The following is a 16,829-nucleotide window of genomic DNA, read 5'->3' on the forward strand; positions in this document are numbered from 1 at the left end:
TGTAACCCTTCTAGCCTCAACCGCACGTTCCTCTGAGCACCCGCTTTCTGCTGAGCAACCGTGGGCGTTTCTGACTTCGTGAGAGTTTTTCGAACTGGAGAATGTTGCAATGAAAATGATCCCCTCACCTGACTCCACCCCTAAACCTACCCGTCACTATGAATTCAGCCAATCAGGTAACATGGTCGACCCACCGATCTGGTAACACTCATTACCTTCCTCCTGGTTTCGGAGCTTTTTGTGACTTTTGATGCCCATGTGGTGTTTGCAAACATAAAATGTTTTGGCGTGGATGATGCATTTTCCTTTAAACTCGAAATGGAATTGACGTTCTCTGTCATTGTACAGTTTGCATTCATACGCTACGTTTATTCCGGTATGTCATTTAATATGTACTTATTTATTTTTTTTCTGGCGGCTGGACTAAACTTTAATTCTGTTTTTTCCTCTTGCGGTTGTTGTTAGAACTCCTGGTGCCATTGTGATTTGATTATAATAATTATTAAACGGCAAACTGGCTAAAAGTAGTAATGAGGACTTGACTCCAAAAGAGTTAAGAATTCCAAGATCGCTGAAATGTTCACTGGTTCTCAAATCCCTATATATTGCAGTTGAGTGGCAGCACGGGCTCATTGTGCACATAAGACGCTTACCACCGTTATTTAGATTTTAAATCCGAATTAACATTGTTATATAATCCGAATGCAATTTTTTTTAAATGCATTTTTAACTTCTGTAGTATATATTGAGATGCATATGCAAGTGGCAAAGCATGTAAAGCAGGGCGTCAAACTGGGGCGTTTAGATTCAACCCTAATTAAATGCATCTGATCCTTCAGGCTTGTTTGGAAACTACATTGTATGTGTGTTGGAACTTGGAGCTTGACACCTTTGATGTAAACACAGTCTATGGTATGCTTAAAAGATAGTAGGCTATCACAAACATTTTAAATTAAAACTTTGGCTACTTTAGTATTTTTCCTTGCTTTACCCATATAGCTAAAAGCCATGTGTTGACTCTGAAAGACAGACTTTAAATATGTGCATTTATGGTGTATTTAATACATTTCGTATCAATCCATGTTCGTTTTTACCATGAACAGTGCACAACAAAACGGAAGCGGAGCGGAAATGTTAGTGAGCTGCTGCAAACGCACAGCTTGGAACTTTTTTTTTTTTTTTTTTTTTTTTTTTTTTTTTTTATAAAGCTGCCATTGCTTCGGGGAGCGCGGGGCACAACCTAACGCTTTTTGAATTTCTTCAGTAAATTCACGTGGGGTTCAGAGTATCATTTTTATCCACATTAATTTCACACTTGTCTAGTACAAATATGTCGCTTTGTTTAATAATTACATGTTTTTCGTTATTTATCTAAAAAAAAGGAAGTGAAATGTGACAACATGCCCCGTAGTGGAGTACATTGTAACACTACCATGTGACGGCATAAAATGTTGTCTGGGTCCGTGTGTATAAAACTTATCAGAAATGCTCTTAAGAATAGTCTTAATCTTTGACTTGAGTGTTAAAAAATTCTTAGTAAAAAGTAGGACTTTTAGGAGACTTTTATAAAGAAGCTAAAAGCAACTTTCAGTAAAGTCTAAGAAAGATTCTTAAGTGTTGACTGAGGGGACACTTAAGTGTTGTGAACTAAGAACTACAATGATGTCAACCCAAAACGGCCGCCCTTGACCTCTGAATCAGCCAATAGTGAGCCTGCTCATCTGAAGTCACAGCAGCACAACACCAATCGTTTGATGTAACTACAATAACATTTTTTAATTAAGACACTATTTAATATTTAAATGCATTTTTTAAATGCAATCCTTTTCTATTGGTATGTCTCCTCGTTTACAGTTGGAGCAATGATGTGAACATGAGTTTCATCAACAACTCCAATAATACCAAGAAAGCCCATAATCCTCATAAATGTGGCTTGTTTTGCAGCATGGTTTGACGTTCAATTGGAAAGTCAATGAACTGCCATATAGTAGTGGTTAAGAGTGATGTCTGGACTTGAAATTTGACGTCTTCAACCTTAATAAAAAAAAATGTGTTTATGACTTTGTAAACATTTTGCATATTTGCTTAGAGTCAATTGTTTTATTTGTGATAATAACAATGAAACATGCCAAATTGTGTGGTCATCATTTTTGGCCATGCTGTCATACAAAGAAATTATGAAGACATGTAAAAACGAGAGGAACAACAAAATATTAATAACTGATTTTGTCATTCTCAGTGTGACAGTGTTGCCAATTTTGTGATTATTGTCAATAGATTTAGTGACTTCCTCACACCTTCTTTTTTTTTTTTTTCAAAAATCTAGCAACAAAATCAATTTCTTGGACAAATTATATCTAGATTCAGAGACTCTTCAATGATCTATATTTATATAGATCAGTGAACTCGCCATTATGATGTCATCTAGCAACATTTAACGACTAGCTTAGCTACTTTCAATAAAAAGCAGTTGTCAACACTGGTAAGTGTTTTTTTCCCTTGTATTTTGATGATTTAAGTGAAATGTGGGGTCAAAAAACCCTCCACACATCATCTTTTGGCCACTGTTGTGTTTGGTGGGGTTAGTGCCACAGTATTTAACACCTTACTTACTGTGTCATCAGCAGTACATTGATGCATTTTTCCAATTTTCCAGCCCAAAAATACAACTACTACGGTCATTTCTACAGTTAAGGGCATTGATTTGTAGAGTGAATAAACTTACGTTTTTCACTTGATAAGTAACCAAAAAAAAAAAAAAAAAGGTATCTTCATAATCAAGTTTGTATCATTTTATCAACTCCATATCATCATATAACTCCAATACATCATATCTTCATTGTAAAGTGTTTGTCTCCTCCTCTTTGCTGCCATCCCCACTGTAAAATCCAATAGTGTATCTTGCTTAGATATAATTAGTTATCTTTAGTTACTTGCTCTACTTACTAGGTTTTATTAAGTTACAGCTAATTTCAAGGTGAATAAAACAGTTTATTTGCTGCTTTGAGTAAGCCTTACTTAAAATATTCAAGTAGCCACAACGAAACCAATGACATGAATTCACCAGTGAGAGGCAGCAGTGCCCTAATGTGTTGCTAATGTGCAATAAAACCACAGAAGAAGAAATGAGGACAGTTAGAGCATGCACAGCAAGCAATGTTTTGAATTTGTGCTGACATCAGTTGGCTCTGGCTAACTTGCATTTTTACCACTGGACAAAGATGCTAAGGTAAGTTATCAAGAAATAATTGTGTGTAAATGTATTTTCCTGTCTGTTGCTAATTGTAAGAGACTTAAGCCAACTTTGTGCAGGGGCTGCGTGTAATGTAGCAAAAGACAAGTGATTCTGTTTAGACTAGATGCTTTTTTACTCTCACAAATGTAAAGCTTTTAGTTAGTTTTCTGTTTTGCTCCGAGTTGATGCAGCAAACGCATGTTGATTTTGATTTTTATTTTAATATGTCACAATTATAGCCATTGCATGATTACAGCTTTGTGGTTTAAACTTAATGAGCTCTTTGTCTCACAGTAATTGTTATTTCTTTGCTGAGTTGGAACACTTACTACAGTAATACAGAGGAAATGCGGCTTTTGAATTGATTTTATGACTGTGGCCTCAAATAAATAGAAATGTGTATACTTTCTTTTTCTTAATGTAACCTTTGTAAAGCATGCAAATATCAAGGAATGAATATTTCTGTAATCTGTAAGCCACAACACTAGTGAAACTTAATTTTATTTGTCATATTTAGGATAAGTGTTTGTGGCAACTGCCTTCTCTGAACAGCGGTCTTATCAGCACAGGCCTCACTAAACTGGAGGTGAGGTGTTTCATCTTAAGCTATTACACAGCAGTACACCAGTTTTTTTTTTTTTTTTTTTTGACTCCGTAATCACTGTGCTACACTATTTACAATTTCATAAAAAAAAAAAAAATCTTGCATATGCAGTATACCTGTAACCACTTTTTTTTTTTTTTTACACTCCTAGAACCCAGACTTGGTTAAGCAACAAGAACGGTTTGTCCTGACGGTGGAAAAGCAGCTCAAGTCTTCTGAAGAGAGCTGATTCCTTTATATGATCAACCGTCTACAGCTTAGGGTAAATAGGCATTCCTTAGAAAGCCAGAAATTTCTCAGATTTCATTAAAAAAAAATTTAAAGTCATGGATAAATAACAAATTTCAATTTTGGGTGAACTACTGAGTAGGCTGGACAGATAACACTGACAACTAATCATCCACATTTCCCTACTTAATATGGTTTTTGTTTGGTTTTTATACAGGTGTCTGAAGTTGATGCAGTCTTGGCACTAATATCTGTTGGGTTGCTGACCATCACTGAAAATGATTGCCTTAAATCAAGTAAGCGTTACTCTGGTGTTAGAGTAATGCTTACTTGGTTTAAGGCAATCGGTTTGCATGGTTTTAACAAGTAAATTACAGTTCTGTTCAAGTAAATACAACTAAGTGATTCTGAGTTACCAGAACTTGCATGTAAGTTTACAACACTAAATAAACCTTTGTAAGTATAAAATATTATTTCACTTGTTTTTTTCAAGGCAATCGGTTTGCATGCTTTTTTAAAATAACGTTTACTGATTAGAATTTACAGTGTAGGAGACCTCTCCAGCTCACTTAAATAATTTAGGAGCTGAGACCTAATACTTAGGAACCTTTATGAATCACTTTTATTCTTAACAAGGCTCTAGACTAACTTTTTGCACTGGTTGCAGTGGTGTGCCAAACTTTTTTTTTTCTTAGGTGCACCAACACAAAAGTTAGGTGCACCCAAATAATTATTTACATTTTTAATGTATTGTTTTCGTTATAATGTACTAATTCAAATTAGTAATCAATAATAATTATTTTTTTAATACTCGGCGTGCCTCCCTTGACATGCTCTTGCGTATGAACAGGCAGGCAGCAAATCTGGTGCTGGAGTTAGATGTGTTCCTGGGTCAGCATATTTTGTTGACCCTGGAACAACATTTTAATCGAAAAATGTAATCTTGACCACATCCCTACACCTAAACCTAACCTTACCCATGAGTAATCCCTAAAATCAGAGGAAATAATTAATGAATGACACTTATGTACAAGCACTAAACACTGATTGTAAGCCTAAACTTCACAAAAACTATAAACTGATTTTTCAAATCTGATTGGATAATCACAATGTTGTTCCAGGGTCAACAAAGGTGTTGATCCAGGAACATGTCGTACTTGGTAAAATCAGGTTGTGCGCGGGCGCATCAGGCGCAATCATCAAACATATTTCAAAGGAAGCCGGCGCCACGGTCCTTTACTGGGCGATTTGAGCGAATATTTGCATTTATTCACATGCGATTTAATTAGAAATGGTGGCCTGTCATGATTTTGGCTAATGCAAGACACAACTGAATGATGCACATCAGAGGGAATTTAGAAATTGGTATACGCAAAGCCGACTGATAAAGAAATGGGTATATGCAGGTTCTGCACTGCACCACTACATATTACCCTATACTCAATAGCATTAACACAGGCGTAACTTCCTTCAAACTTTATCTGGAATGTCACCTTTTCTGTCACAACTTTTCGAACAGGCGAACACACACACACACACACAAATGAAATTGTTTGCCTGATGAAAAAAAGTATTTAAAACGTGTTCACATTTTGGAAAATGTAGTATTTGCGTCATTATTGAATTATTTCATCCACCCGCGACCCACCTGCAAATAATCAGAATGCATTTTTTTTATTACCCGACCCACCCGACCCGCGGATATAACCGCCATCCGCGCATCACTAATTGCCGGCCATGGTCTTCCCACGCTCCCTTCACTATCTCTGATTGGTTTAGACCACGATATGGGCCTAATGTGTGTCTGTTGAACCACAGTCGCGGAGACTTTTTTTTGCCCTCGAACGGCTGGTCGCACCATTGAGAAATTAGGTCGCACTCTAGAGCCCTGCTTAAGTCTAGGAATAAGAATGGCATCATTCTTAGAATTTTGACACACTTAAGACTAAAATTTTACTCTGAGCGGCTTTATACCAGATCTAATGAAAAAATGTACAATACAAACTAAAATATTTTCTAATAAAATAAATTTATTAACGTTTTCAAAGAAAATAATGGCGTTTTTTAAGAATTAAAAAAAATCTAATTTTGGAGTTTGGGAATGAACACATCGCAAGCATGCGTGGGACGGCCCTGATTGCAACGCACAGCTATACAGTATAGTTCAAAACAACGTACAACGGTTTCTCATTAAAATCCATAAAGGTAAATGGTGTAAATTACATCGTTGGTGTAAATTACATCGCAAGTGTCACAGAATAGCATAGTTTAATAATAGCGGGCACAGTGTTACAACGTTCCCCATCAGCGCGACTGGAATTTAAAACTTGTTAGTGTCGTCTTCTGATTTACGAAGCATTTATAAACTGATAAATAACAGATTGGATATTAAAATAATAGCAGATTTGTCTCATTTTAAATGAATACTAACAACTGAGATGGCAAATTTATGCTACTTCAGCCAGACATTTATTTTTACTATGGTAAAATAAATATTCAGCGATATCTTCAAAAGGCTTTGGAATTTTGGCGCACTTTTTTCTATGTATAGTTTTGCTATGTCAACTATACTAAATACCGTAAGTTTGGTTATGTCAGCATGTGTGGAAATATTTTAAACCAGGTGTGTTACATTTAACCACGTGTGTTACAACTAACCCCGTGTTAGTTTGTGCCCCGCGCTCCCCTATTTATCTTGCAAGAGCTGGAAACACTACTAGTCCGACCACATCAGTGACCACTGCACACTTTTGCAAGATGAATAAGCAACCTTAGCTTCAAAAACTAGACCCAAAACAAGGCCAATATTATTAGATTTTTTTTTTTTATTATCATCATTATTATTTATTATCCATTGTTTATTATCAATAACTGGAATAACTGGACACTAAGGAAAGGACTAGATAATTGGTAAATGTGATTAAAAACAGACAAATTTATCCAAACTGATTACTTTTCTAAATTTCTAACTGTTTTCAACTGTTAATCCTTTTGAAACTTTGCCTCAAAAGTAAGCATATAATGCTGTAAATTTCAAATCTACAGAGGCGGGCATTTCTTCAACGGTCGACATTCGGGAGCGGCAAGAAGAACGATTCATAACTGTGGTAAGTGACGTATTTCAGTTTTTATTTTTGATGTTTGGTAACTGCAATACTATATTAAGGTGTCTACATTCGCGGTAACCGGAGATTAACGAATCCTCCGTCCGCGGGGCGCGAGGGAGACTTCTAACGTTACCGGGTTTAAGCAGCGCGGTCGCGGGAGGATTTCACAGGTTCCTCGGCCTTATAGCGGCTATAGGCGGAAAGTCTCTGGGTTCCTACGTTAAGAATTACACGCTTCACTGACAACAGTTGTGATTCACAGGAACGTCGTGTTGTTCAGCACACTTTCTCGTTAGTATTTTATGATGTAAATCAAATTTGCACAGGCAGTCATCTATTAACAGGGGCGCCGAAACGCGTGACGTTACTAAAGGCTCGCAACTCGCGGTCATCCCGCTCACGGAGGATCAGTGTATGTCACGTAAACTCTGAACGGTGCTGTTAAAGCGGTTAACGTAAGCACCGAGACGTGCCAGTACCTTTAATAACTTGCTAATTCTCTTATTGTTTGATTGTAATGCTTTTTGCTAACTTTGGTTTAAAGAATGAGTTAATTCAGCCCATCTTCCTGTCTGGCCTTTTCGCAGCATATATTCACTCAGGAGTAACGTTAACCTTACCAGGAGGAGACAGACGGAGATTTAGAATTCATTCAAAGGTAATGGTCTAAGAATTTGAATGCCTGAATTTTACGTGTAGATATGTTAGAAGATTTTTCTCAACTCCAGAATGGGACGATTTTTTAAGGGAGAATGATTCAGATGTCTCAAAAGCTTAAACTAATGTGAATTACATATTGTCTGTTTCCTGACTGTTTTGTAGGTATTTACAAGGAACAAAGATGTTGAAAGGAAAAGTTCCATCTAAAACCACAGGGCAAATAGTACAGAAGAAACCAGCTGAAGTGAACCCAAGATGCTACTCTTCTTTGCAAAGTGAAGGATTTTCAGCAGAATTTCTGAAATGTAAGAAGTTCATACACGCCAATATCCCCTTTTTCCTTTTATTATATTATTATATTATTTACACTAAGTCTACTCTAGTCTATACTCTACACTATTATCTACAAAAGTTTGGGATTAGTAAGATTTTTTTATGTTTCTTATGAAATAAGTTTCTTCTGCTCATCAAGGCTGCATTTAATTTATCAAAAATACAGAAAAAAATAATGTTGTGGAATATTATTACAATTTAAAATAATGATTTCTATTTTAATATACTTTAAAATGTAATTTATTTCTGAATTTTCAGAATTTTAATTACTCTAGTCTTCTCATTTCTCCAGTGTAACATGATCCTTTAGAAATCATTGTAATATGCTGATTTATTATCAATTTTAGAAACTGCTTAACACAGTTGTACTGCTTAATTTTTATTTTTTCGGAACCTGTGATGCTTTTTTCAGGATTCTTTCATGGATTTTTTTTTTTTTTTTTTTTTTTTTTTTAACTTTTATCCAACAAGTATGTGTTACATTGAAAGTGATAGTAAAGACTTACATTGTTAGATAATATTTCTGTTTTAAATAACTGATGTTCTTTTAAACCTATTAATCAAAGAATCCTAAAAAGTATCACAGGCTCCAAAACATACACTGACAGCATTGACAATGACATTGACAATTGAAAATAAATGAGAATGATCACTGACAGATCATGTAACACTGGTGTAATGATGCTGAAAATTCAGTTTTGTATCACAGAAATAAATTATTTTTTAAAGTATAGTAAAAAGGAAAACTTATTTTAAATTGTAATAATATTTCACAATATTACTTTTTTTTTCTTGTATTTTGGTTTAGATAAATGCAGGCTTGATGAGCATATATATATTTTTTAAAGAACATTAAAAATCATACTGATCTCCCAAACATTTTAATGGCAGTTTATCTGTATCTAATTGTAACAATCATCACTCTATCTGTCTTTGACTGTATCTGTCATCCCTCTGTCTGTATCTGACCGTATCACTGTTTTGTAAAAAATATCTAATGTATTTTCCTCTTTGTTCTTTTTCAATTTTTGTAGCCACTCTTTGCATCCTGGGATGGGACAGCGTCTGGAGCCGAACTGTTCTCCTTTTTTGATCAGAAGTTTTGTTGGACTCACTTGGGACCTTGTTGTTTTGCCATGTTGTGAAAATTATATATATGTTTCAAGTAAATATTTATTTTGGAATTCAAAATAATACTAAATGCACTGCTCTATGACATTTCTTTCATGCAAATTTGAGAGTCATATGTTAAATAAAATTTGATCTGTTTTTCAAGATTAAGATGTGTCAAATTATTATTTTTTTTAAATATTAGGTGCACTAAGTTTCACACTATACAACACTTTATGCAGTTAAATATTGTTTAAAGCTTATGCAGTTAATGAATTGTTTAAATTGCCAGTCATTAATATTCAGCAATCTGGAAAATATATACTGCATATATAGAATACACAAAAATAAAGTAGTTTACTGTAAAAAAAAAACACAGCAATGTAAAAAATACAGTTATTTGCTGTAATCAGGAAATACAGAATAATGCTGTAAATTTAAATTACAGTAACTGGCTGGCAACCCTGCTGCCAGTATAATGCTGTAAAATTTACAGGAAATTTTTTACAGTGTACAGTAGCACACAACACTAATTACTATCAGACTTACAAAATCCTTCATCACTTGAATTAAGATTATAATAATTTAATTTTAAAGCACAGCCACCACAAAATCAGACTTTAGCTCCTAGGTTAGGTTAAATACAGATTTAAAATCAGAAGATAGTTTAATAACTATGATACCGTTTTTATAATCAAATCCTTGCATAGCTATGACTGGAAACACTGGCATCTAACAATGCCTTGGGGCAAGGAAAAAAAAAGAAGCTTATTTATAAACCCAAATATGGAAATAAATCAGTTATTGAATAAGCATGTGTCCTAAACTTCTGAAACATTTTGTCTCATATTTTAGAGCAGTCAATGCAATTTGGGAAAGAAATTAATTTGGCAGGTTCTGCAATACTGTATGTGTAGGCCTACAGTATGTACTTTGAGCACTGCTGTTCATTGGCTCATTTGGGGCCAAATTTCTTTTGATTTTTTTTGATACATTTGTATTTTTGAAATATACACAACATTTTATTTTATTTTTTATGAATTTGATTTTAATCAAAATTACCAGTTGTTATAGTTTCTATTTTGTGCTGGTCAATTTTGAACAATAGATAAAATTGAACTTCTAGCAAAAACTGGAGAGAATTGCATGGGGCTGAGGGGCTCCTCTCCTAACAGATAAAATCTCACTCCAAACTTTTTCTAAAACTTGAGAGCCCTGGAAGAGGGCACACGCCATCCTCAGATCACTTGCGAGAATAGTTTTGGAGATGGAAAAGGAGAATTAAAGAAGACAAGAGCACTAAGGGGGTGCTTTAATATAGCCACATATTTATAATAATTTAAACTCGAACCATATCTGCATTAGTAGGGTAGACCGGGTACAGTTGTTACACTTTTTGCTTTTTACGTTGCCACACCAAAACTAGGGACTTAAAAGAAGTGATTTTTCATGTGACATTTCCTTTACTTGTCTACTAAAATATTAATACCCATGTACAGAGACACCCATCCGTAATGCTGTAAAGCTGCCAAACCAATTTATTGCAAATGTAAAATGCCTTTAAAAATTAATATTCAGCAGCTATTTCCATTCAATATTTTATTTGATTATTTGTTTAAAGTAGTTCATTTGTAAAAGTAATTATAGTAATGGCAAACAGCGATACAATATTTAATTTCAGTTCATCGTTTGAATAGTAACAGTTGAAAAGTTGAGTAACAGTAAAACACACTGAACAATTATAGACTGCAATAATAAAACGGATCAAATGCAAAGAATAACCTAATAAACATAACAATAAACTTAATAAATAAAACATAACAATAGCCTAATAAACCATAAAAACAAATCAAAGGTCATTCAAAGGTCATGTAGGGATGAGAAGCTATTCAATGTGGAAGGCATGTGAAGTAAAAATGTACCTTAGAAAAAAAAAACTTTCGCCGATATCTAAAAAGCACATGTTCTTCAAATTTCCCATGATTGAAGAGGACGCTAATACCCATGTGCGAAGCAAATATCACTTTTTAGACTTGTTGTACACCCACGTTTTTAAAGGTGTTTTAAATGTACACATGTACTGACTGTACCCGGTCTACCCTATTACTGCTCAATTATTCATTGATTTGATGATTAATGCGTTATAAAATATTTTACAAATTAAATTAGGTCCATTTTAATCCCCTACACCGTTCACCTTCTCCCATGTTTCCTTCATCTCTGGTGGCCTTGTTTGTCTGTTTACATCTACTAACCAAAGTCACGTGTCTGCACATTAAATGCGATTGTGGATTTTACTCCAATAAGGGGAGCGTTGTGCGATGACGAACAACACTAAACACATGAATTATTGCACTGATTAGCCATTAGCTGCGAGCAGACAGTTTCAACAATATATTGAAAGAAATAGCGACCTTAAATGTAAACAATCGAAGTTTCTTGTCACGCTGCCATATTTTTAAATGTATTTATTTATTATTATTATTATTATTATTATTATTATTATTATTATTATTATTTTGCACCTTAACAAAGATAGAAGCATGGACCATTTTTAAGGGGGCTATAGCTTCATAAACTCTACACGAATTTGTGATTGCCTTAGTCCCCTTTAAATTTCATATGAAAACGGCGGCAGACTTTGGCTCCTCTCCTCGTCGCACCATAACTGTTTCCTCCAGCGAAAATAAAGCCCTTAACGTATATGAATGCATACTTTATAAATCCATCTTTTGCCTACTCTTCAATAATTCTGCAAATAACTGTGGCCAATGATAATTAGAGAAAAAAATATTCATAATGTGATTTTGCTTAAAGAGTTAGATTTTTATGATTTGTATTTTTTTTTTTTTTTTTTTTTGAAAGATATCAAAAGGATAAACAATGCATATTTATTTTAAAACCTTTGATTATATGTTCTTAGGGTGCCGTTATAATACTGTGTAATACTATGACCCTCTCTCTCTCTCTCCTCTCTCTGATAAAAGAATTTATTGCAAAGATATTTCTATGCATTCCTTTTCTTTTATCTGACTCCTGATGTGTGCAGTTTGCTTGCTTTAAAAAAAAATATTTCTCTTGTTCATGTCTCTTGTATAATTTTAAGCCTTTTTTTTTTTTTTTTTGGTTCATTCAATGTTTTACAGGCAACCTCTGTCATGCTAATTCAGATTAGCACAATTGGTTTTAAATTAAACTAGTGTAGTTTAGTTCAGGACTCTATAGTCCAGGAGTTAGTAATCTGTACTTAATCTGTGTTTTCAGAAAGCCAGAAAGCTGCCCCCATATGGAATGGCAAGCCCCCCACCCTTGTATAAAATATTCACCACCGCAGTGCTGCAAGGATGCTGGCGGACTTGTTTCAGGCTCCCAAAACACTTGGAAACACCTACCAACTGTAGACTTATATGATAGATTTTTTTTTTTTTTTTTTTTTTAAACATATAAACTAATGCCTTTGTGTGGACGGGCCCTGAGTTTTGCTCTCTAAGTGAACAAATGTTGTATATGTGTCTTCACACATCTGTGTGTTAAAAAAGGTCATGTAAGGATGAGAACAAATGAGTGTGGCATTTAAATAGCAGTGTTTCCCAAATTAAATAAAACTCGAACTAAAGAGCTGTGTTTTGAGTTTTGCAAAAAGTTTTTTTACAGTAGTTTTACTAAGTGGGCCACAAGTATTAATGTCTAAGCAGTTTTAAAAGACTGTAACAATATTGTTCTTGCATTTATCTTTTCTCAGAGAGACACCGTCTCCAGTTCGATTACACTGTCCTCACCAAACCTGATGGGTTCTCCGGTCCTGTGTTCAGTGCAGTGGGTCTGTATGATGACAGACAGATCTCTCACTACAGTAATGAAGAACAAAATTGGAAAAGAGACTCTTCAGATGCAGAAATCTGGAGATATACTGAAGAACCTCAAGATTCTAAAGACCGGTTAACAAATCTGGCCAGCACTCTGGTGAACTGCACAAGCTCCAGATGTGATGGTGAATTCATTGAGTTTTTATTGGAATGACACTGATAGGGCTGTCAAACGATTAATCGCTTGCACAATAAAAAGTTGAGTTTGCCTAATATATGTGTGTGTACTGTGTGTTAGGGATGGGCGTATCGATCATTGATTGTTCTTTTTATTTTCTATCCGATTAATCGTGATTAATAGTTTGACAGCCCTAATTTTTAAGTGTCCAAATGCTTTTTACGGGCCACTGTAATTTTGTTAATTACAACCTATTTTTTAACTTGTAGTATTTTTTTTATTAATTTACATATAGGCCTCCATACTCTACAGAGGAGAATCGGCTGTGAGGTGGAAAAACATCCAGATGGATCAGTGATGAATGTAGATGCATTTGATGAGTATGGACATGATGGAGAGGATTTTATTGCCTTTGATACTGACACAATGCAATGGAAGGATAAAAGTCCAAAAGCTAAAGAAACCAAAATGAAATGGGACACTGACAGATTTCGCAATCAGTATCTCCAGTCATACCTCAACAACTGCATGCACTGGATCTCCACATTTAATGCGTCAATACACAGTATGTGTTGCTCTAATGACTTCAGTGTTTTGAACTCATGAAAATTGAAGTAATTGGTCTATTTGTTCAGAATCTGGTGTTATTCGAGTGGTTCCAATATCCTTTATTCATGATGTCCTTCTTGTTGCAGCTCCTCCAGCTCTTTACATGTTTGCATCTGAAGTTCCTCATGACCAAAGCAAGCTGATTCTGACCTGTCTGGCCACTGGTTTCCACCCCAAACACATAGAGATGAACGTCACACAAAACAACATCACACTCCAACCATTCAGCTCTACTGGAGTCAGACCCAACAATAACCAGACCTTTCAGATGAGAACCAGTGTGGAGATAAACAGAGATGAGAAACAGAGTTATGAGTGTCACGTCCTTCACAGCAGTCAGATATTTACAGCATTATGGGGTAAATATAACCATTAACAGTCAGAAGTTAATATTGTGTGCAAAATTGTTGTACAGTAGCTTCTACACCAGCTGGCAGCTCAGAATTTCTCAAGACATAGTATTTACTTGTTGCCTAAAATTTATAGAATGGTTAACATTGTTTAATATTTTCCCTGCAGATGGAAATCTGGAATCTAGAAGTCATCATTGGGCAGCAGTAGCTGCAGGTGCTTTTGCAATTGTGGTTCTATGCATCATGTCTTTAATCTACAAAAACAGAAGGTTAAATGGTGAGTATATAATAAAGTAATAATTAACCCAGAACTGAATGTCATTATATGTCATTATTTACTTGCCCTCATATTAATCCATATTGTATGCAAAAATAGACATTTTTGATTAACAGCATGTATAGCACACTATAATAGCATGTTTCAAATGTCATTTTTCTCATTCTCATTTGTCTTTAACCTGAAATTAATTTAATGAAATATTTATTAATTGTTTAAATATGGAGACCATGGTGTAAAATCTAGTACCTTAAGGATTATCAAGTGAAGCATATAATTATAATTATAAATATTTATAGATTATGTAGTTCTAATTACAAATTATATTGCATCATCTCTAGGCTAGTTGCACTATAATAGTTCCACCACAGAACATTGTGAGAACATCAACTCAGGGTCAGCAGATCTTCTGACTGCAAGTGATTCACATGAGAGCAGTGAATCAGAAACACTGGTACAGGTGATTCATGGATCTCCACTTTACGTTAATGTTTTTTAAACACGAAAAACAGTTCATTATGCTCATTCATTTTTAACTTTATTTTTTTTCTACTTGGCCTTTTCATTAGGATTACAGGCCAAACTCAAATTTACACAAGAAATTATATAGACATTTTAACAGTAATACATACAGATCTATTATGTATTGATGTAACATAATTATTATGTATAATTTCTTTTTAAATTTTAAAAGCTTTCAGACTACAGTTTTTCTCAATGGCTTTGGCTCAGTTCTCAAATTATTTTTTTTTTTTTTTTTTCTTAAAACAATAAGTTCAGATGTCTGAACAATTAATTTCTTGTTCACATCAGATTTCTTGCACAATAACTAAATGCACAAAAAAATGCACATTCAAAACTACAAATGCACAAGGCTTATTACTATTCAATTTTTAAACAAATAATTCAAGTGATATCGTGTTGATTTTTGCAAAAAATCCTTAATGTATTCTAAACGTTATTTCATTGTGTCATCGATTTTGCATCGAGCCATCAGCTTTTGCTAAAGTTTGATCCATCCGATTGGTTTGATGAATCTAGTAGGCATGCGTGTAAATTCCACTGTTTCATCTATTGAAATAATTCAGTTTAGTATGTAATGGCAAAGTGATTATATTTTGTTTCATTTTAAGTTATTTTAGAAAAACGTTAGGGGCATCTTTGTTCATTAAATAGGCCTATAAGTTTTTGTTTTTAAAGTAACAACCAAGCAACCAGCGGAAGACTGATCTGTTTGTTCAATTTTGCCTTCTCAAATCATCACACTTGCCTAAAATAAAATCTATAGATATAGGCCTAAATAGGAGTTAAAGTATAAAACAATGTTAGTTTCAACGTTAAACTTAGATAAATGTGTGCTATTAGACACATACCCAATCCTTTCAATCGGAGAGTGGAAGCTAAAGCCACTTTGCAGGACAAGGGCCAGCGCGATCACTTGCATTTTTTTCAACAAAATGTTGCAAACAGTGCTTTTATTAAATAAAGAAAACAAACATAATGCGCTTTCTGTTGCCTCAACAGGAGCGCTTCACAAGAATAAACCCAAACTCAGCGAATACATACCTCACAGACATGATACATGTATCTATAGAAAACTTTAAATTAATACTTGAAATAAAAAAATCAAAAACAAAAACTCTTTCATTAGGCTATGTAATCTGTAAAGATGTATTTCTCTAAAGGTGCGTCCAAGAAGAGATGGCGAGTCAGGAAGGACAACTTCATCCTTGCAACACTGACTCAGAAAAAAACACTAGTTAATTAATAAATAATTCAACTATCTCCTTACAATTTCCCCCGACACATTCATTGTAATTACTTTTGCTGGTGCTTTGTGGCAAGTTTCAGCCTATTGTGTGCGTTTGAACACGGATATCTTCCAACTGCGCTGATTTGCTGTTGCTGGAGGAGACACTAAACGCCTTCTGAGCTGGTCTCAAAAGTCTAGCTTGTTTCCACCAGCACTTAATGGTGACATTATCATAATTGGTGTATGTCAAAAATATAAAAATAAGGAGAAAATAAGGACAAAAATATTGTTTTTAGTATTAAAAGAATTTAATACTTAGCTGCCTCCACGTAGTGCATTAAAAATCCTTTAATGCACAGCAAACCCTTGTTATCCCTCTTCATTAAATCACGATCTCAGAAAATTCCGATATAATTAATTAATCTCTCTCTATGCATCTTGAACTGTTACATATGTAAATGCATTTTCGTTAAATCGTCTGGCGACCCAGGGTTTGAAAACCACTGGTATAGAATATAACAAATGTGATACTGGACCACAAACCACTCATAATATGGGTACATTTGTAGCAAAAAC

General features: G+C 34.4%; 1 protein-coding gene across 4 annotated transcripts; it reads left to right on the top strand.

The window, feature by feature from the left end:
• Positions 1–239: 239 nt before the first annotated feature.
• LOC127181895 (zinc-alpha-2-glycoprotein-like) lies at positions 240–15,346 on the top strand. 4 transcript variants are annotated; one of them, XR_007829829.1, is made up of 8 exons: positions 240–376; positions 3,753–3,821; positions 3,991–4,101; positions 4,285–4,363; positions 7,113–7,174; positions 7,762–7,832; positions 7,997–8,139; positions 9,202–9,378. XR_007829829.1 is itself a non-coding variant. In XM_051136898.1 (6 exons), the coding sequence occupies exons 1-6, from the start codon at positions 319–321 to the stop codon at positions 14,844–14,846; spliced, it is 966 nt and encodes a 321-aa protein (XP_050992855.1). In that variant the 5' UTR covers positions 240–318; the 3' UTR covers positions 14,847–15,346. The 4 variants fall into 4 exon arrangements, 1 of the variants encoding a protein (XP_050992855.1); XR_007829828.1 differs by lacking the exon at positions 240–376 and adding an exon at positions 2,783–3,229; XM_051136898.1 differs by lacking the exons at positions 3,753–3,821; positions 3,991–4,101; positions 4,285–4,363; ... (2 more) ...; positions 7,997–8,139; positions 9,202–9,378 and adding exons at positions 13,020–13,268; positions 13,557–13,826; positions 13,957–14,229; positions 14,390–14,500; positions 14,842–15,346.
• Positions 15,347–16,829: the final 1,483 nt, after the last annotated feature.

The sequence above is a fragment of the Labeo rohita genome, chromosome 19 (assembly GCF_022985175.1).
Source record: "Labeo rohita strain BAU-BD-2019 chromosome 19, IGBB_LRoh.1.0, whole genome shotgun sequence".
In the NCBI taxonomy this organism is placed as follows: Eukaryota; Metazoa; Chordata; class Actinopteri; order Cypriniformes; family Cyprinidae; genus Labeo; species Labeo rohita.